The sequence below is a fragment of the Pseudopipra pipra genome, chromosome 2 (genome assembly GCF_036250125.1).
Source record: "Pseudopipra pipra isolate bDixPip1 chromosome 2, bDixPip1.hap1, whole genome shotgun sequence".
Lineage (NCBI taxonomy): Eukaryota > Metazoa > Chordata > Aves > Passeriformes > Pipridae > Pseudopipra > Pseudopipra pipra.
The window spans coordinates 20,647,519-20,669,789 of NC_087550.1; the positions used below are offsets into that span (position 1 = coordinate 20,647,519).

At 39.4% G+C, this 22,271-nt stretch overlaps 1 protein-coding gene across 2 annotated transcripts in view; it reads left to right on the forward strand.

Annotated features, from left to right (window-relative positions):
• The first annotated feature begins 218 nt into the window (after window positions 1–218).
• IMPG2 (interphotoreceptor matrix proteoglycan 2) overlaps window positions 219–22,271 on the forward strand; it is a 54,589-nt gene continuing 32,536 nt past the window's right edge. Inside the window, exons 1-5 of one of the 2 annotated variants that reach the window (XM_064644197.1) lie at window positions 219–1,506; window positions 2,814–3,074; window positions 12,611–12,777; window positions 21,062–21,093; window positions 21,186–21,209. In XM_064644197.1, the coding sequence (XP_064500267.1) occupies window positions 1,434–1,506; window positions 2,814–3,074; window positions 12,611–12,777; window positions 21,062–21,093; window positions 21,186–21,209 (557 nt within the window). In that variant the 5' untranslated portion in view covers window positions 219–1,433. The remainder of the gene's footprint in view (window positions 1,507–2,813; window positions 3,075–12,610; window positions 12,778–21,061; window positions 21,094–21,185; window positions 21,210–22,271) is intronic. The other variant, XM_064644198.1, reaches the window with a different exon arrangement.

The window sequence follows — 22,271 nt, forward strand, 5'->3', positions numbered from 1 at the left end:
CTAGCTCAACAGTGATGGTTTGATAGATCAAAAATGTCTGATTCTAAGAAAACTGGGGTCGTTTGAGTAGCTCAGTGGTTAAACTGAAAGTGTAATGTAATAGGTTGTGGGGGAAAAAAAAACCCCAAAGAACGTATGTTGGTGTTTTGAAAAATACCAACTGGAATCTGTTTCATGTCAGAAGACAGAGCCTAAAAACAAAGGTGATTTTATTTGATTCCTGTCAGTGTCATATATATATATAGTACTGATAATTCCTGATATGTGAGTTCCTGGGAGCTCAGAAGAGCAGCTGGAAGAGAGGAGTGAGCACTGTATGCTTAAGCTGCTCTGTACAAAAGCTCTGCAGACAGATACCTGGGAAGCCTTGGGAATCCAGCTTTGAAATGCTTACACAAAACCACTACCAAAAATAGTCACTTCAGACAAAACAGCAGTTTGTTCAGATTGATCTGAACGCAGTAACCAGCAAGTCCTGAGTACCACTACCCAGGAGACAGCCCTGGAGATCTAGTTGTCTGAATACAGTCTGCCATTGCAGGACAGCTTCTGTACACGTTTCTGCAGCGACCTGATCCCGGACAGGATGTGCTCCTGAGAGTGCTACTGCTTTCCAGTACTCTCTCCTTTCTGTACTTGTCCTTAGCTGATGATCTCTTCAGGTGTCTACACTGATTTGTTCCTACTGCTTGTGTCAGGTAATACCTGAACAGAGATGAAAGAATCACAACCTGCCCTGGATTTATCTTTGGAGGAAGCACTGTTTTTGGGATGCAAGGGATAGTGGTGTAAGACTTTCTCCTTTAGCACAAACTTGGGCAGCAGCCCTGTCACCAGAAAAAACAGTCCTACAGAAAGGTTGCTTCAGTGCTTACACATGGAATGGTGTTTAAGCGAGCCATACATTTATGTATGTGTATATATTTGTATAGGCAGAAGACAAAGCACACTGAGACCTTCCACTGGAGACTAGCATGCTCCCTCTGATGCTTTGTGGTCAACATGGTTTTAAAAAAGAGAAGAAATGGAAAGGCCAATGAAAAAACGTGGTTAATTGGATGTGAAAGGTGCTGTCCTTGTTTGGACTGTCTGTTAATGGTATGACAAGCTCTGGTAAAGAGCTTAGCTGGTCAGATTAAAATTAAAAAATTGTGTCAGTCCATCTGCTAGCTCCAAGGAGTTCACTTCGATCACCTTTTCTTGTTTCTTCACTGAAGTGGAATACTGTCTTTGAAAAGAACATTCCCAGGATGTCTTGGTTGACTTGTTTTACCCGATGTTTTCTCCGAAGATAATGATATGTGACGTCAAGACGTTTTCAAGAGGGGCAATGCTCTTGTTTGGTTCAAGGCTACCTTAAAAGCAACAGCTCTTTTGCTAAAAGGGATTTTTTTTTTTGCTTTTTTATTTATTTTTTTTGTACACAAATAAGTATGTTTGGCTTAATTTGGAAAATCTTTCTTTGCCTTCCGGGAATGATTAATGGCGATCTTCAGGTAGTTGCAGGTAATGCAGAAATCTTACTTATGTACTTGTTTTCTAAGTTTACTTATGGCAGTGTGTAGAATTAGAAATACGTCTCTACTTTAATTGTAACAAAGGGGGCTAATACAGAGAAATGTTTGGTCAAATCTGTGCCTTGATAGCAGTGTAAATATGGAATATTTAGAGTGATTTCCACGAAGTATAACAGCACATTTGTGGTTTTTTGAGTATAGAATGTAGCTACAGGAGGCAGTTTTTCCAACTTTGGGAGATGTTAAACACTGGTAATTTTTTTTTTTAAGTTTTGTATTAGATCTTAAAAAGTAAGGTTCTGTCTTCTGCTTGTGGACACTGAATATGTGTCAGTTTGAGTAAAGATTGGAATTTTGCCTTAGTGACATTTTTGATGTTCTTTTCTCCCTCTGATGTACCATCTGGTGGTGATGATCTGCACTAGAGCTGACTATTAATATAACATCAAAATAATCATAGTCTTCATCTTTCAGTCATAGAAGTCAAAGGTGCTACTGACTGTGAAGTTGCAGAATAAACTCATAATCTGTGGAATGAAAAATGCCATAGAGTTATTACTGTTCTTTCTCCAATAAATAATTTCTTGTGATTCTTCTTCAGGCATGTTTTCTGGGGAAAAAGTTAAAGAGGTTGAATTAAATAATTTTGGATCAGCTGACTGTGAAGGATAGAGAACTAGACTGTCAGACTAAATCCCAATATACACATTCTATCCTAAGCTGTTTCCACAAGTTTCCTCTGGAATTATGTGGAACAACTAGTATAAGAGGAAATTAACCAAACCCCTAAAGCTGATGAGCTCTTTTATTACTTTTTTTCCCTTTGCTCTAGTTGAGTAGGGACCTGTCTCATAGCAGTGAAAGGTGTACCTGTTAGCTGTCCATTCAAGCAGCTTTTCTTTTTGCAAGGGTTATAAATGTTTCCTATGAAAAGAAAGTGGAATAAGAGTAGTCCTTAATTAATGACTTATTTAATTTCTGGTCCTGAAAGCTTCTAAATACATTTTTATTCACAAATATAGTCCCATTGACTTAGCCAAGCCAAATCACAGAAGGGAAGTAAACCAAAAAGCGTTAGAATTCAAAGGGTTAGAGCTTTAGGCTGTGTAACCATTTGATGGGATGCTGTAAAGAGCTTAAGGTTGTTTGTAATAGGACAGTCATACAGACAGGTTCTGTTAACAGAAAAAAGCACAGTTTTGTCCTCCAGGGACGATAGAAATGGCATGAAGATATATATATATGATTTCATCATTATCGCATCTGAGAAATTTATTTGTGATTTTAATTTTACAGCAGAAGTTTATTCAGCTACAGGAGGAGGACAGGCTAAAGGTGTTTCACCAACCCCTCAGCTCAGTGGCTGGCAGTTGGCAAACCCTTCTCTGCCTCCTGAGTTGAAAAAGCCCAGTGGCATCATGGAGGCTGAACAGTTCAACAGGCATTTGCTGTTACGAAGGAAGCGATCCATTCTGTTTCCCAGTGGAGTTAAGATCTGCCCTGATGAATCTATTGAGCAGGCTATTGCCAACCACCTGAAATATTTCAGGCTCAGAGGTAAGTGACTGTAAATCTATGGATACAAAGGAACACGTAATTATGAAAAGAAATAGATTAAGCTTTTAAACACAGTAAATATCAGGCCATAGGAAATACATTATTACCCAAGAAATTTAATTTTCTGTGATAATCTTCCTTAAGAGAGCTGTTCTGAGCTAAAAACCCACCTTCTGGTTACACTCATAAGAACTCTGGGTCCCTGGAACCTCAGTGTTTAATAAACTCATCCTTTCTCACAGAACAGTTTGAATGCTGAGAAAAACAGGGGTTTAGCAGGTTAGCAGGTTATGCAGGTTAGCTAAATGAATGTTTTTTATTTAGTATTCTTCAAGTGCTAGCAGAATTCACTGGGAAACCAGTCAGAAGAGTCAAAGCTGAGACATTGGTGTCTCAAGCATGTGACTTTTGACTATGGCTGGTCATACAAAGCATAGTATGTTCTGTCTAGAAAGCCAATCTCTGTGTATCAGACTGTAGTGTAGTAGACAAGAAGCCTCTCTTTTAAGATATGGGAGTTGGACAGAGCTTTCCCTGAAAAGTTGAAATATTCTTTCACTTGATGAAATATTAGAGCAATATGATGTACCTCAAACCATTCTGGCTGACAACACTGAAGTGGGGTGTCACATGCAGTACCTTCTGGTATTTGTGTCTTTGTATCGTAGCATTCAAAAAGTTTGTAGTATCTTAACATTTGTACCTGTGCAAAATGGCAAAGAGGTGCTGTCACAGGAGAAGGAGGGATGTTCAGAGACTCATTTTTAGTGAGACTTGATTGCCTATAGAAGAAACTCTAATTGGTAACACAGTTAATTCACTTAGAGAAGTGAAAAACTATTAGAAGCAGGAGTTGCTTAGTGTCTGCATAAAAGTAAACATAAAGAATATACTTGGAGGACAAAGTGGAATTACATGAGATTAGACCCTTATTCAAATATGAATTGTGCCCAGCTGGCAAGGGATGTTGACATTGGTGATCATGCTGGCAGTTTGACAGGCTTTGCCATCTTCATGTTTATTTCCACCTAATAGTACTCAACTACTCTTTGCTTTGCTCCCAATGAATCCATACATACTGTGTGCTTTAAACTGCAATCACCCCTCAATTGTCTGTGATATTGGCACATAAGGACAATATCAAGTAAGCAAAAGTGTGAGCGATAATAAAGAAGAAAAATCCATAAATTATGTTGTGAAAGTGTATATAGGACTTAATGATCCTAGGCCGAACCAAAAATCCACCTATTCCATCTGCTTCCTTACTGGACTTAACAGCTTTCACAATCCACAAGGATTTCTTGAGCACAAATGCTATGACAATCCTAAGCACTTTTAACTTAAAACTTTTGAAAAAGGTCTTTGCAAGTAGCAGGGGTGACTTTAAGTAGCAGCTGGTAGAGCAAGATCTGGTTCAATCAGCTTGTCATCTTCATTTTGGTAGGAGCAACACTTTGCACCGTGTTTGGTGGTGTCTAGTTAATCACATCCTGAGTAAATACACCTCAGGTACATGAGAGTTGATGTGCTGTGGGATAGGTTTGTGTGGCAAGGTTTTGGTAGCAGGGGGCTACAGGGGTGACTTCTCTGAGAAGCTGCCAGAAGCTTCCCCCATGTCCAATAGAGGCAATTCCAACTGGCTCCAAGACAGACCTGCTGCTGGCCAAGGCCGATCCCATCAGCAACAGTGGCAACACCTCTGGAGTAACATATCTAAGAAAGGGAAAAAGCTGCTGCAGAACAGCAGTTGAAGAGTGAGAATGTGTGAGAGAAACAGTTGTGATGAACTGATCACAGCCCCAATCCCTCATCCCCCTGTACCACTGCAGGTGAGGAGTTAGAGAAAACCAGAAGTGAAGTTAAGCCTGAGAAGAAGGGAGAGGTGGGGGGAAGGTGTTTCAAGGTGTTTCAAGATTTGTTTTCATTTCTCATTGTCCTGCTCAGATTTGATTGGTAATAAATTAAACAAATATCCCCAAGCTGAGCCTGTCTTGCCCATAACAGTAACTGGCGAGTTGTCTCTCCCTGTCCTTTTCTTGACTCACAAACCTTTTGTTATATTTTCTCTCCTCTGTCTGACTGTGGAGGGAAGTGGTTAGCACAGGTTTGGTGGGCACCTGATGTCTAGCCAGAGTCAACCCTTCATTCACAGTAAAACTGTTTCCTTCCTATTACTGAATTATATACAACATTTCTACTAGCTAGCTGAATCACCACAGTCCTCTGTCAACAAAATAGTCCTAGGAAAGAGTGTTGTCACTGTCACTCAGAGACCAGCTGCTGTCAGTGACTAGTAAAGTAACTGGCAACAAGGGGAATAAATATGAATGTACACAGAATCTGCTGATTTTTTGAATCCCAGTGTGTATTTTTAGAATCTTCTTTTTATTCTGTGTCTGCTGAAGTAAGAAATTGCTTCAATCTCCCATACTTCCTCTGGAAAGGATGGCTTCAATACAATCTATTCTTTCCTTGTTTTTTTTTTACTGTCAGCAATAAACAGTGCCACTACCTTGGAAGGAAAGGTCGATTGCTATTTTGATGGAAGATCTTGTTAGAAAAGCAGAAAAGGTTTGCATGTGCTGATTATCCAGATTATGTTTGTTCTATCTGTGTCTACCTTAGAAGGAAACAGGTGGGAATATAATTATCTACCTGTAGCTCCTAGTTTTATTTACTTTTGCTAGCTGGCAAAAGCCTCTGTAAGTGTCAGAGGCTGACAGATGAACACTTCTGTCATAGGCTTTAAGGAAGTGCTTATGTCGTGTTGCTGTAGGCTTAACAGCTTTTTTTTTTTTTTCTCTGACTACAACATCTGGACTTCAGATAGTGAGTGGGCTGTGTATGGTAATACCTATTATGAATAGTGATGTTCTTTACTGCTCACAGGGAAATGGTAGTCTGAGCCCCAATCAAGTAAAATTTATTACACAAAAAATAGCCATACCCACTCTGTCCAAAAGTCTGTTGTGACCAGTCACCTTATGTAGACAATTCAGTGAATCTGTCCATTCTCTGTTGTGTAAATTGCTGGTAGGTGGCTGAGGATTGTAATAGACTTAAAAGTTGAATTAGCAGGTTAAACAGAAACAATATAAAGATTACAAAATAGCATGGCTTGTACTGTTTTCCTGTCTCATACCTGTTAATTGGGTAAAAGAGAGGCTGCTGGATTCTGCTGGATTCTAACACCATGGTTCAGGGTAATAATCTTTCTCTTTTCCACCTCTGAGATGTAATTACTCTAGTGGCTACTTTTCCTAAATTCTGTTAGCAGCTTTTCCTGCTGTGACCTCTGTCTTAAACTATTCAGTGTATGCTTGTGAGCAAGTACATCTTTTCACATGAGTAAATCAGATAGTCTCTCTGCCAGAACTGTGTTTGTCAGCCAGAACTTCAGATAAAGTTGAACATCTAAGGATAGCTTTTGAAGATAGTGACCAAACAAGGAAATAGAGGGCATTGTAGTGTGTCATAGCTGATGAGACACGCAGGCATTTTTGAACTTTGGAAAGAGTAAAAGCTGTTTCTCGGGAATTAAATGCTATGTATGATTATAATCCCTAAATTTGGTAATCTTGGGCATGGCACTGTGCTTGCTCATCTTCCCATTTCTTGGGTTCCTTCAAATCTGTTTACTTAAGCATTAGGAACAATGTTATCTTCTGCACATTGACAGAGTAAAGACTAAAGTTTCCATTTGATACTGAAATCCTAAATGTTATAGATTATTCAGATCTTGCTAATAATGATGAAAGCAAACAGTCAAGTCATAAAAAGTACCTGGCTAAAAAAAACATTCAATAAATAAAGAATCTGGCTGAGTGAGCCTTTTTTCCCGTTTTCTCCCTCATCCCTGGCACGTATTATGCATAGTTTGTACCCTGCAATAAATTTCTGAAGTTTATTTATAGAAGGACTAATTCTGACTCCCTCTATATTTGAATTTTTAGATGTCAGCATATGCTTCTAAGAAGCTTGACTTTTTCCATGAAAAACACTCCTTTGTTGTTACTGAAGTATTACTGGTGAAAATAGTTTGTGAGCTAGAGGTTAATATGTTAGTGTTCAAAGAAAAAATCTTTCATGTGGATTAGCTAATTCACACTCAACTCATTGTCAATTTAATATCCTGGTGTGTTTTATAAATTGTTTAAGGGTTGCTGTGTTATAGGCCATAGACAATAGCATTTCAGCAATAGATGAGTCATTTCTCTGCCTGTGTATATTAGTTCATTTAACAAGTGCTAACGAAGTCTTTGCAGGGAAGACCTCTTAGGAGGTGTCTGTCACTTTAGTCTTAATCAAACCCCTCTGCAATTAAGCCATTCAGTTGTGCAGAAATTGTTAGAGAGGAGGAGTTATTGGTCTCATGTTGCCTCAAAATAGAATTTTCAACCTGATTCAGTGCTCCTAGCCACCATACACGATTCAACTCTTAAGAAGCACTAATGAGATTTAACTTGGATTACACTCCAGCACTGCCCACTTACACAAATGGCCAGAAAGCCACCCTACCCCCTACAGGGTGCTCAGTGCTGTCATGTGGTGCCCCTTCTGTTAACCTCAGAAATCCCTGAGCACAGACTGAGTGTAATAGGCTAATTGTCTCTGTTTGAGAGATAAATGAATCCCCAATGGTAAAGCTTGAACCACAAGAATGCTCTGTCCATCCCAGCTGCATGAGATGTGTTGCCATACTGGAGAATTTCAGAAAGAGTGAGAGAGATCATCTCATCACATCACAGATCTTAGCTAGAGGCTTTGAAAACAGCGATTAAGTCTTTAAGAAAGGAAGCTTGAAATAAATTTTTTTCACTCCTTCCTGCAGATTTCTAACATTGAAAAGAGCTTGTGCCTGCCTATGTGGAATTTTTTGGACTGAAACACAACTATCTTAAGCTTTTCAGGATATTTTCTGTTGTCTGTGAGCATCACTTGAGTGTAAACACTGCATTTGAAGTAGACAAGCTCCCAAGAGCTGGGCTTTTTGCCTTTTGAATCAGATATGCTAGCAAACAAGTCATATGGTCTTACAACATGTCCAGCTTTCTCAAGCAGCCTTTGAAACCTGTTATGGCCTTTAAAGGTCAAGACATTGCCTACTTTAAGTCCTTGTGACACTTGGCTCAAGTAGAAGTTTGCACAGGGGCATGGACCACAGATTCCAGTCTTTCAGTTTTCTCCTGTCTCCTCTCTCACCTTGAAGATGATTATCTAAATGATGAGCTAAGTGACTTTTAATTTCCAAGGTTTTTCAGGATGGAGTACATGGAAAATGTAGTACGTGTATACAAAGTGTACTTTGGAGACAAACTGCACAACAAGCCATGTGATTTGCATTCCTGGTTTGAATTCTGGTTTATTGTGCCAGTCAGTTACATGTCTTCAGCATACCTGTTTCCTTTCCTGTAGTCAGCTGGAATGATCACATCCCTGTAGCAGGAAGTCTCTCTTTATATCATAAGCCTTCATTTCTTTAACATTTGAATTACTCAGAGGAAAATTGCAAGGTAGCCAAGAGATGTGTTAACAGTAAAATACAAATTATTTATTATTGCAGCCATGGGATGACAGAAGAAATTTCCTAGAAGAGCTTACCTTCCCATCTATGAGTAGCTTCAAGACCCTTAGCTCACTGCCTTAAAAGATTGATCTCGATTTTATGATTCTTTTTATCAGTTTTGTTTGCTGGGGATTAAAGGCCTCATTGCAAATCCTGTCTCCTCCAGGGCCCGGTGCTCCTAATGCTGTCCCGCATATCTGTGCCAGTGGCCAGCCCTGTAATGGGCTAGTGAAAGTGTGGCATGAGATCTAGCCATGAAGACTGGCTCTTCACACAGCTGATCTGCTGTTCAGGTGGCATGTGGCAATGCTGCTGGGTCTGCTCAGCCATTCCTTCCTGATGCTGGCAGGACTGGCTGCTTGACTGGTTGTTTTTAAGAACTTCATAGCTAGTCTTAGGAACATAAATCCTGGAAAGATCATAATGCAAAGCCTATTCAGCAGCTTCAGTCACAACTCTGAACTGTTGGGCTCCTGGCAAGTTATTATAAGCTCTAACGTGGCAATTTTTCTTCCATTCCCTATCTACTTTAAATGTTTTATATTTAAAAGTCAGTTACATTTCTAATTAAAAAGTTTAAGAGGTAAACTGTTTGGTTCCCCCGACTCTCATTTTCTTTCATTTTCTCTTTTGGTTTCAAGGAGTTTTTATTTTATTTTAAATCTTAGTCAAAAGCTGCTTCACGTATTGTCAGCATATGTAGACAGTGTATGTGACACAGATACTGGCAAGTTTCTGGAAGGTCAGAAAGAAAAGACAGTGAGTTATTTTTATACAGTAAGCTATAGTTATTTACTGAAGCTTCCAGTAAAGTCCTTTTTAACTTTATGGTTTTGTGCTCCAACTTTTGTCTACAGAGTCTCAGAATGCTTAAAATCTAGTTAATGAAAAACATATTTTTCTTATATGGGAGTTCTCAAGAATTTGTTGATAAGAAACCTTGAAAAACCTCCCTAGTAAAGAAAAACCAAAAACCTATTGCAGGGGTGGACTCCACCTTCAAGTTAAAAGCTGGTTAATCACATTTGTTAGGTGACTTGAATGCACTGTGAGCATAGTGTCTCTTCAGTTCCCTGTGTGGCCACGTCAATGAAGCTGGCTCCTGGCTTCAAAGAACTAGCTCCTTTTTTGACATATCTGAAGCAGTGATGGGAGAGAGAATTGTGCTTGTTTCCCTTACATATATGTGGTTTGAACCACACCAAATAAACTGTGCTGCTCTCTTTCTGTGCTTGGAATCGCAACTCTCATCTAACTACAAAACGATGAAAACATTTATGAGAAAGACTGAAACAAAATTGTTCTTTTTCTTAGCCGGGCTTTGAATTTGTTCTTGAACACCATATAGATAAGCCTATCTGGGGATGGTTTTTGTGTTGAGCCCTTAGAACCTGGATTTGTTATCCTGTAAAGCAATCCCCCGCTTTACAAACTGACCAGTTGGAATAAATAGGACAATGACAAGATGGACTGTGTGTCAACAAGGTTGCAGGGTGAGTGTGTTGGCAAGCAGCTCACCATGGCTGAGGATGTGGTTTCAAGTATTAAATGGCAGTTGTGGTAGATGTTTGCCTGCTTTTAATCCCTCCCTGTGTGTCAGAACTAACACACTCTCATACTGCACAGGAGGAAGAAATGTGCCCACCTTTTCCTTCTGAATACAGAAGGAATTTGCACCATGTTGTCCAGTTTGTTACTGCTCACCTCAGTGGAAACAGCTAGGTAGGATAGGCTAGAGAGAACAAAATATGAGTCCTTATCCACGTCCCACTTCCTTCTTCCACAGAATGCATGACTGTGTTCTGACAACTTAGGTCTAATTAATGGGCTTGGAGCCCACAGATGGCACAAAGCTTTTGGGACTGGAATTCAGTGGGGTGTCTAATTCCAAATGAAAGGACACACAACAAATCCTTAATCTATTGGGAGCCAATTGGAACAACTGTTCATATGGGAGCAGCTTGTATTCGGGCAAGACACTGTCTCATCACATTTATTTTAAACTTATTTAAGAGCATTAAGGAAAACTGTCTTCAATTACTTGCAACTGGAAAGCCAGTCCTTTGCCTGTTGCCCTTGGAAAACTGTAGGATTAGACAGTGTCACTGCAATGTGCAAGCTCTTTTGTCATAGCTTCAGTTCTTACTGACAGTCTGCTGAGGACTTATCCCAGCCCAAGGGAGTAATCTCATTCCAGGATTGTTGCTTTATAATGTTGCACCTGGAGTGAAAGATCCATTAGTCAAAGTGTAGGATACAAGTACCACCAAAAGAAATGAGAGCCTTAGTGTAGGCTTCTGGATTTGATACTAGACTTCAGTCTTTTCCCAGATGCCTAGCTCTTACAAGTGGGATGGTAGAGAGAATACTGCAGATGTTGTTCTGCCTCAGGAAGCTTATTAGTACTCTAGCAGGATCCAGAAATCCCAGAGCAGGATTATGGCTTCATTGCCTGAGGTCTGTGCAGAGGTCATACGGAAATGTGAATTTTGCAGGGCAACTTGAGGGGACGATATGAGATGGTACGTGGATGCCTGTCAATTTGTTTCTGATTGATGAAGATGCATAAGTGAAACTGATTGGAAACATATCCAGTACTTTCCAAATTAGTGGTTTTTACAACTGCCTGTAGGGGTTCTGGAATAGTATTATCCTACTGACAGTTAATAACGCAGAATTTGGGGACCGTGTTCTTCTCTGGTCATACATATCAAAGGAGTTACAAGGCTGATCTCCACACAGGAAAACTGTCAGGAGTGTGGCATAGAAATGAGACATATCTGTGTATCTGCAGAGTTCCACAATGGAGAAATTTTCTCAACTGCTCTGATAAACTAAAATTCAGGGTTGAAAAAAAGAAAAGAACTTCTTCTCCATGGTACCATCCAGTGTGCCAGAATCAGCTAAGCTTTAAGGGTGTTACTGCATGGGAAACAGTTCCTTAAGGTCATTATTTGCAAGGCCTTTGCATTTAAGAAAAATGTCTATCTCTTAGTTGAATGAAAATATGTTTCCATATGTAATCTATGTGTTAGGTTTTACACATGCACATATAAACAATTTTGGAATCCAGAATACAAAGTATCAAGAATAAATAACAGTAAGGTGCTGGTTTTGGCAGCCTAGAGTTAATTTTTAAACTGATTGAAGAAAATGACTTTCTGAAAATAGATTCATGGTCAGTCTCCTGTAGGGTTTTGCTTACAATGTCAGGACTCTCCCGGAACACAAAGCATTCCTCTGCTGGACTGCCTCTATATAAACAGTGAGATCAGATTAAGGCCAAAAAGCAGGTTTATCTGCCACTACTCCAGCCTGGCATTTGTTGTGGGTGATTTTTAGAGTTCACCTTTTAATGTTATTCTCCTCTAGGACACAGGGAAAATCCTATAAATCTTCCTCTCTTCCAGTTATCCTGGATCACAGAGAGGTTCTTGCTTAAGGGTAGTGTGACCGACTGCTCTGATTGGCAAAGAGCACATGCGAGATAGAGATCGGGAGGTTAAAGCAGCCAGGGTAGTACAAGATAATTTAACCCTTAATTCTCAATCTGACTGTTCAGAGCTGTCCAGTTCTTTCTCAGTGGATATATGCAGTAGGGTTAGAGCTTGCCTTATTTCTTAGCATATTACTGTTTTTTCATCATCCTGCCTTGTTTTTCAAGTTATTAATGTGACTATAATTCCTAAAACATATTTTAAATTCTGTGTAAAGATGAGTCCAAAGGAATTGTTTCTACTTGAACCTCTAAAATTTTGAACAGTGCCACTATCATTCTTACAAATTAAGTTCCAGCTCTACTTTCTGTGAGGACATTTGCCATACTATTTTGATTTTCGAAGTTTTCTAATTTGACCCATTGATCAAAGAGCAGTTTCACTCAGTAAAAATACTATTGTTCTTGATGGTTGTTAGGATACTACAGAAGCACTCCTGTTATACTAACACTAGACCTTTCTTGTGCCTTCAGTGTGTCAGGAAACAGTGTGGGAGGTCTTCAAGACATTCTGGGACAGACTGCCAGAGCGTGAAGAATATAATGCCTGGATGAGCCTGTGTGAGGAAGGAATAATGAGTATCTTTGAAATGGGAACAAACTTCAGTCAGTCTGAGGAGCACCGGAGTCTGATTGTGAAGGTGGGTACAGCACCTGCTTGGTGTTTTCTCGTGGGTGAGAACATGATGTCCCACTGCAATGTGGAACTTGGCATATCACAGGCAGAAATGTGGAGACCCTTAAAATGAACAGGCATGAATATTCCGGCTCTTGGATCCATAGTTCTGAGATCAGTTCCAAAAGTTATGGCTGATCTAATGGAGAGGGAAGCAACGGTGATGAAGAGAATGTTGTTTTCCATAAGTATGTTCCTGACAAGTAGATGGTGTCTGACACCTTGTCTGAAAAGGCAGCATGACATGAGTCAGGTTGTGGCACATTTCCTCCTGTGGCATGTAGCTGCCTTCCTGCTCTGAGCTGCACACTGAGATGCCTTCAGTCCAACTGGCACTTTGAAGCAGGAAGCTCTGAGCTGTATTTCTGATGCTACCAAGACATATGGCAAAATTGCCTGTTTGATGTTCTATAGGTTTGTGTTGTCTGCACACTGCTGCCTGACTGAAATGAGAGTACCTAAAAACATAAAAAGCTTTGGTGTCCTATGAAGGCAATTGATAACATTGTCACCATGGGGAGTTGCAGAGGTTAAAATCAGAGTACGAGTGTAAGACAAGGTAATAAAAAAATGCTGAATATCTTGGTATATTGTCTGTTATTTCAGTTTGAGCAAGCTTATTTTACCTTAAAGATAACAAAGGGGGCATTAAGCCAAACTAAAGAACCCTATCTCAAATGAAATACCAAGATGTATTTTCAGGAGTTTGTGAATTTTAAAATTAAGTGCTTAACTTTGTATTCATCTAAGATACAGTAGATAGCTTAATTTCTCTGGATAAAAGGCTGTCTTAAAATGTATGGTGGCTTGTGGACTTCCTTAAGATTAGAGTGTCTTCTACTTTTGAAAGCTAATGGATGAGTAGTTTTATGAAACTTATGATAAGCCTTAAATGTGTGATCCTATAGGATCAGTGATTTTCAGCCAGTGTGGATGCACTGACTTTTTTCCCTTCTGTTCTTTTATGGACCTGTATGCTAGGAATGTGCACTAAAGAATGTGAATATGAAACTGTTGTGGATAATGAAAAGGTGTTTTGTTTGTTTTTTTTTTCTCCTGAGCCTGCATGTTAGTCTTCACAGGTGATGCCAGCCAGTTTGCTTCTGTGATGTGTGATGATGCTGTTATCCTTAGAAGACTTTGCAAAAAGATTGAGAGAAATAAAATTCATTTGATTTGATTTTTTTGTGTGTAGAGTGCATGTATCATTGTTTTATGTGAGATTTTAGCAGTGAGATGATCTATAGTGGCAGCATATTAAAAGAAATCAAAATGACTCTTGCAAAGAGGATGATGCATCTAACTTCCCACTGCTGCTCTACCTTTTTGGGTATGGCTCTGCAGCATTACAGTGGAGTCAGATAAAGTGTTCTGTGTTTGATCTGGTTTATGTGTAATTTAGGTTTCCTTTTTCCTGTAGATGGATATATTCCTTTCAGCATTGCAATATTCTGGAAAAAGACTGTTCATCCTTCTATTTGCTTTAAGCACAGTTGGCAAAAGGTGACAACTGTTGGGCTGATTTGATGGCAGACTAGTCAGTGATAAGACGGACTGAATGCTGTCACCACTGTGCTCCACATAAAATGTCACAAATCTGTCAGGTGATTTTTTTTGTTGAAATAAAAACCTGAACTCAATTTAACTTTGAACCAAAGACTGAAAGCAATAGCACTCTCTCACATCCTCCAATCAGCCACCTTCAAAAGATCCAATGATGTATTTTTGAATGCATAGGTCAGAGTGTGAGTTTAATTGTTAGCTCTAGTACTGACTCACCATTCTCATCTGTGCTCATGCACAAAATTTTTGTCAGTGTGAAACCTTTTAAAGTTCAAACAGATCCAGTGAATACACCTCTGCTTTTAAGAACATCCTTCTTCCTACCCTCTTGTTCTTTCCACTCTCACCAGCTAAGTTGACCAAGTTGTGTGGTCAAGCCTTTCCACTGTTTGAGGTTTTGTTTCCCTCTCATTACAGCATGTTCCTTCATTTGTTCATGGTCAGCTGTTGCCATTTGTTTTTCCATTCCTTAGACTTGATCTCTGAAGTGCTGAGCACTTCTCATCCAAGGGCTGCCATCATGTCACAGTGCACAGTACTCTGTAGTGTGCAAGTGTGATACATGTGAATAGTCCCTACTCTGCTTAAAAGGAAGATTCGCTTCTGCCTGGCACTGTAGAAAAGCAGCATACATAGTTAGCAGTAGTTTTTTTTGTTTGGCCATTACATGCCTCATTAAATACCACTTCTCTCTTATCTTCCTCTGCTCTCTAGTGTCTGTAAATCAGCTGTGGTTAATTCCAAGAGTTTAGTTCAGAGCATGCAACTGATAAAGGTAATTCTGCTTTTCTTTTGGCTGTTAGTGCCATACCATTGCTCTACTGCCTCTTTTATATTGGGCATGTTGGCAGTTTCTGACAGTCTTGTTTCAGAGTGTCTTTTTGCATTACTTTCTGGTAGATAGCAACACGAAATTTAATTTTTAGATGTCCTGCATGCTGTGAATTTTCCATTTCTCTCTCTCGAAAGAAGTTCAGCATATCTAAAAATTAGGAAAAATAAATCTGTGGGGTTTCTAAGCTGAATCTTCATCCAAATCCATAGCAAAATGCAGCTTAAAGCATGATATTGGAGTGCTTCCAGGGTAAAGTTCTGTCTGCCTCCTGCATTTCCAATGTGGGCATGTATTAGGGCAAATCCATCCTTTATGGCAGATTACATGTCACAATTTCTACTTCTCCAGACTTCAATCAAATTTCAGAAAATAAAGTTTTACTGAGTTGCTGTTCCTTATGGATCTGATGACAATCTACAATGACGACATTGAGAAAAGGTGTCATGAGAAATGAAGAATTAAGGGAGCTCCCATAACTTAATCTGTTGAGCAAATACTCAGCTATACCTGCTAAGGGCTCATATACAGCCCCAGGTGTATAACAAAGCATGTCTGACAGTGCTGGGGATATGAAATGGGACATCATGGATTAGGTTATGAATTCTTTTCAAAGGAAGCAGGTCTGTGTGATTTTTGGTTTCTGGTGAGAGAGAGATATTTGTGCTGTGTGCACTTTTTAGTGGGTCTGAGAGCCACGAGTTAAGCTCAAAGTTAGCCCTGGAAAGGAGTTGTAGCACAGCTTTGTTTGAGAACCAAAATGCAGTTTGCCCAGGAATCTCCAAAACTGTGATGAGAGGTGCTAACCTACCAAAAAGCAGCTTGAAAAGCTCCTGGGACAAGATACAAACCCCATGATGGTGTTGACTCATCAGTAGTTTTATTTACTATTGACTTTCCAGCCCATCAGCAGCTCCATCTGTTTCAGAGTATTTGCAGCACAGACTAACTGCTCAGTGACAGATTAGGGTAAAAAGGGCAGAAGATTTAGGATGCCTGAATGGGCAGCATAACAAAACACCTCCTTAGCATGCTGAAATGGGCACTATGCAGTGTAAAATAAGTGATTTTGCCTGAGTTCTGAGAGCTGTGTTCAAAGATGGGATGCAGCATCCCAACGATGTAATTTGTAAGCACTTACTCCCAGTGCTGTAGTTTGAATACCTCACAGAAGTAGATGATTTTGTCTTCCCAAGATTCCTGCAGCAGAAACACTCCTTTTGCAGTCTCTCCTCTTCCTGCTCTGTGAACTAACCATTGTCCTTTTCTGTTTAATCACACAATATTCTGAGTTGGAAGGGACCCACAAGGATCATCAAATCCAACTCCTAAATGAATGGCCCATACAAGGTCAAACCCACAATCCTGGTGTTATTAGCACCATGCTCTAACCAAATGAGCCAATCTCAGGGTCAATCAAATGTCCCAATCACAGCTTCCAGTCCTTTACATTTTTTATTTTGCATAGAACACCTCCAGATTCTTCTAGACCTGGAAAAAAAGCAGACCCTGTCTGCTCTTTCACACTCCCCATTCCCCCTTATGGATGCAAAAAAGAAAATCCCTTGCCCTCCTTTGAGCCATAATGTCAGATTTCCTTCACCTTTGCTCTTGTCCCTACACTTACTGTTCTCCTATTGACTTAGACTCTTTTAATTGCAAGGTTTATCCTTCTCTAACTTAAAAAGAAAAGCCCACACCCTTTGCCACAAATATGCAAATAGAATAATTACCTTTAGTTGCTTCTTCAAATCTTGCCTCATCTCTCTTCCATCTCTTAGGCAATTTCTCTGGTCGTTCTGCTCCATTTCCAGCCTAAATCTTCCTTTTTGATCTCTCCTTTGCACCTGACAGAGCACAAAAACTCTCAGCCATGAAGTCTGTGTTCATCTCTTTCCAGGCAGAGCTCAGAACTGATGCTTCATCCTCATCAACCCTGTCCAATTAGATCCTTTACTTTGCAAGTCTCTAGTTTTTCTTTATTTTCTGTGTTTTGCTCTTTGTTTCTAGATAGCACTGCCTAACACACTGAAGAATCACTTCTGTATTGAAAGTTCACCTCTGCTGTGAAGCTGTCTGTTCCACTAAGCTGTCCATGTTCTCTCTCTTATTGTAGGCCGTATTTTTACCTTACCTGTCAGGGATGTGCCTCAGAGCACTGCTCCCCATCCTTTCTTTCCCTACAATTTCAGTTGTGGACATTGTGATCCATTTCTTTGAATTGTCCCCAGTGCTGTGGCCTTGTCTTCATGAGAGCATGGTTCTGCCATGCACCATGGTGGGACAGGCAGAGAGAGAGTCATTTCTTGGTATGACTTTCCTGTTGTAAATGAAGTGTATATGTGGTGTTAAATCAAATATGCTCGGTACAATATTACACAGATAGGATTAAAGTAATATGAGATTATTTCAGATCTCCTTGACATTTCCTCCACCTTTTTCTCCTTCCTGGGATTACCTCCAAGATATTTTGTCTTCTATGCATAACAACTGTCTCTTAGGATCAGGCAAGAGTATCCTATATAATTGCTTTTCTGCAAGTTCATAAATTGACAAAAGCTCATCCAGTTGGTATTTGTGGTATTGTGGTATTGTGGTAGCTTGTATTCAATGTTCTGGACTTGTATTAATTTGTGAAAATTTTGCATTATATAAAACTAACTGTTCAGAAAGGGGAATGTTAGTGCAAATGACACAAAACTCAGCTCCCAGCTTTAGAAGAATTGGTATAATAATGATGTTAGGAAGAGAACTACTTCTGTACAAAGCATCTGCCAGAGGTAGCTTCACTTAGTAAAAGCTCCCCTTGAGTTTTGGTGTGGCTGCTGCTGTTGTGTAGAGCTATTTATAGATCATTTCCAGTATTCAAAGGGTAAAGACATTAACTAATCTTTGCAGGTCCACGTGCAGGAGGTGTGTTTCTAACTCTAGCTTCTTAATGACGGAACTGAGTCAGAGAGTTGAGGTGTTTTGGCAAAGGCTATTCTGTAATAAATGAGAAACAAAGCCAATATTAGAACTCTAGAGCCTGTGTCTTCTAATTAGGGGAAAAAGGTGCCTGTTCACAATGAAGTTGGAAGTATGTCAGTGCTTGCCCACACCCCAGGCTGGAATGCAAATTAGACCTTTAATAGAGGAAGACAGTCACACTACAAACTATTGCAGACCGTGCTAGTTTAGCTGTAGGGAATGCTTCGTTTTCACATCCTAAGTTGAAAAAACCCTACATTTAACAATATAAAAAACTAGGCTTATATTTCAGTCTGTAGGACTGATCCAAAATGTGTGAATCTGTTTTTCAGTCCTCTGTAGACTGTAAGAAGCTGAAGACTGGGTATTCAGATCAAACTTTCCTTTTGAATTTGCTGTAAATGCTAAGATTTTACCCCTGGCATAAAGCTGCAAGGTGGTAATTGTCTGTGTGCAAGCTTTACATTGGCATATGGGTTTTGATGGGTGATGGGTGATGATCATACTTTTATCAACTCATTTGTAATTCAAAGTTTATGCCTTTTTTTTAAAAAGAAGCTTTACAGCATTATATAGCAAACAAATATGAAGTGACAGTTTTTATCATTATTTTGCAAAGCTGCTGTTGAATCCAGTGGGTTATTTCATCTGAGAAAGCATGGTGAAAAGTCCAGTCATTTAAATGGCCATTTAAAGAATGTAATCCTTTAAAGGTAATTTATTTCATGAAATGTGATTGGTAGTGAAGAGAGAATATTCTGTCCTCAACTAGGTGAATTAAGGAAAGTCCAGCTACCCTATGAAGAGGCTATCATTCACAGGCAACCATAGAGTCTTAGGCTGTGCTAGTTTACTGCAAAATTGGATGAGAACTTAGTAATTTGATGCCCTTTTAAAAGCATAAATGTGGAGACAGTGTGTAATGTTTGTTTTTCTAGGCCTTGGCTGTTAAAATAATAATTTCAGATTTGGTTCTTAGAAGTTCATCTTATAATTTATGGAATAGATAACTTGGAAATAACAAGATATGTTGGTTAAGTCCAGGGACCCAGGCTCAGGAAATCTGGGAGCCCCCAGCTCCTCAGGCTACCCTGCAACAGACTTTTCATCCAGGCACCCCTCACTGGGGCATCTTGCTCTAAGAGGTGTTTAGGATTACACTGACCTCTGCTGTCAGTGACCTTTGAGGACTCGTGAGTAAAGCTGCTGGGTACAGACTAGCAGGTAGTATTGAAAAGATATGTGAGGCCTGTAATAATCAGAATTGTTTTTAATAGCACCTACAAACCATCTTGACTGCCTGAGCATGGAATAAAGTCTCCTTTTCTAACAAACACTTTTTACTGTAGGAGCTACTACTTATAGATGACTTTTCGAAATCTTGTAGAGAGGGAATCAGTCTCTCTGTTCCTTGTAGATCTCAGTGCACTAAGGCTGAGAACAAGCACTATATAGAGCAGTGTAGTGACCCCTTAAAAAACCATCCAAAGTCCAGTATAGCTTTAGTGGCCCCAAGTTAGAGTTTTCACTGTAGACTACCTAGTTTCTGTGTTTGTCACTTAAAACTAGTCTCACTGGGTCTTACTTTTTCATACTAAAGTATCTCCAGATGCTTCATTTAATGGACCTGTATAATAAATGTTGGTCAAAGAACATGCTAAAAAGCAAACTGACTGAACTTTGTATTTTGGCAAGCCGTCCTCAGGCTGATATCCAAGCTGCCTGCCATTCCAGCTGTGATCACACTTAATGTCCATGGATGTCCTGGAAAGAAGAGAAGGGTAGTCATTGACGTGGCTCCAAATCAATAATGACTGAATTTCAACACTTCCCTAGAAAAACAGGTGAAGAGATAATGAGCAGGCTAACCTGCTCAAGAAGTCTCTTTTGCCTTTTCACCCCTCCTTCACAAGAAGAATGATGAGGTTACCTTGGAGTGACAATCCTTAGGTCACTGAATACATATGATTGTTTTGCAGAGAAGTTTTCAAAGTGGAAATAGTATGTGTTGAGTTTATTGTATTTTAATTTCAAAGGAGATACTTTGTGTTGTTTTTACTGAAAAATATATCTGCATTGATCATATAAAGAAAGCCAGCCCAATAAACACTCTGCCAAACAATCCCTTCCCACCACTAAAACAGAGAAGCAGAAATTTTTTAGCTGGACAATAATTTTCTATAAGTATTTTGTATTCTGTTCACATTGGTACAGCAGCAGGATACAGCATTATTTCTCAACAGCTATCATGCTGCAAACTGCTGAGGACCTACTCCTCTTCTTGTGGCATTCCTCCCAGAATCTCCTGTGTGTCTTATGTAGAACCAATGGCACTAATGCCACAAGAATTTTGATGGAAAAAATATGAATTGCATAGCTCTGCTTAGTCTTTATACATCAGTACAGGAAAAAATGTCATCCCTATCACTCATATAACCTTAAACAAAGTCATCAGATTAATCCTCGTATGTTACTTTAAAATGTAAGTGTACTTTCAAAAGATGGTTTTATATCTATAGACAAGTAGCAGAAATAATATTGTATTTCTGAAGACTACTTGCTTAAAAGGATCTTGTTGCTGGCCTCCTCTAGGTTGAGAGAATGTTGTACCTGTAGGACAATGCAGGACAATGTAGAAATGCAGAGCATCTCTGACAAACCTAGTACTCTTTACAGTGTCTAATCTTGAGTTTCAGTTGTATTTTGGAAATGTAGGACATATTTTCTTTTCAGTGGGGACTTTGTTAATAAATTTTGAACTTAACAAATGAAAACACAGAGAATAGAATTATTTTGGCACAGAAGGAAATAAACTGCATTTCAATTCCTTTCACTTTATGTTACTCAAATATACTTAGGACTTGTTTGTTTGTTTGTTTTCCAGAAACTGTCCTATATAAAGGAAGCAATGGGCAGGTGAGTGGCTGTGTTCTCCTTGCATTTTATTCTCTCTGGAGATAACAAGTGGTGTTGTGACATTTTGTAACCTTTTCTCTTTTCATTGTCAGCTCCTGCACTGATTGGGCATGTGGGTAAGTAATTTTCCCTTTCTAAAGGCTCCTAATAGGTCGTTTCTCTGGTTTTTGCTGCTGCTGGAGTTGATTTGTGCACTGAAGATGAACAAAATTCACCTTTGTGCAAAAGAGCATATAGAAAAGTACAGCAGAGAAATCTGATAGTTCTTGCATGTGAACCTCTGTCCTGGCGTGCTTGGCATGCTCAAAATATCTCAGCCAATCTGGGGCTTGTACTTCTGCTTAAGTATGTCATCACCTTGTTGACCATCAGGCTGTCAGGTGCAGGTGCAGGCTATTTACCTGAAGAGGTTTAGTGGGGGAGATCTATTTCGGGAAAAAGATGTGTCCACAGTTACTTATGTTAGTGTCCTGGTTATCCTGCAAACCTTTCCCAAAGGCTTTCAGGTAGTTCTAGTCATTGTTACAGAAAAAAAAAAAAAAGTTTTGAAACGCTCTTTTAAAAACAGCTTCTGAGAGATGTGTTCTGAAAACAGTTACAAGAGAATTGGCTGCTTGGACTCCTCACGCTTTTAACAAGCAATAAACCTGAAAACTGGTCTGATTTGTGGCTTCTTTGTACCAAAGTGAACCTGAACTTGACATGTTATTTTCATGTCTTTTTGAACGGAGCAGAAAACCAGTTCAAATTATTATTGCTTCTTTCCTACTCAGAACGTAATCGAAGCTGTTATTTTCAGGGCAATTCAAACCCAAACAACCTGATGCTGAACGCATCTGAAAAACTGGCATGTTCAATTCCTTGCTTTATAGGCTACATAAAGCTATGATAGGTATGAGTAATTAATTTACTGGGAAGAGTAATAACTTAACAGAATTCTAAAAAAACCCTCAACTTCCCAATCAGGTATCCTCATAATGATTTCATAACAACACTAGATATTAAAATTAATAACATGAGATGATAAGGGCAAATGTGATTCCTAAAAGATTGGTTTCTCTCTGTCCTGTGGAGCTGAATGCTCCTTTGACAAGAGCACTCCCCAAAGCCTCCAGGTCAGCTGGGTAGCATACATGTCTTCTGAAGAAGTTTGAGTTAGAAAGCCTGCTGCATCCATC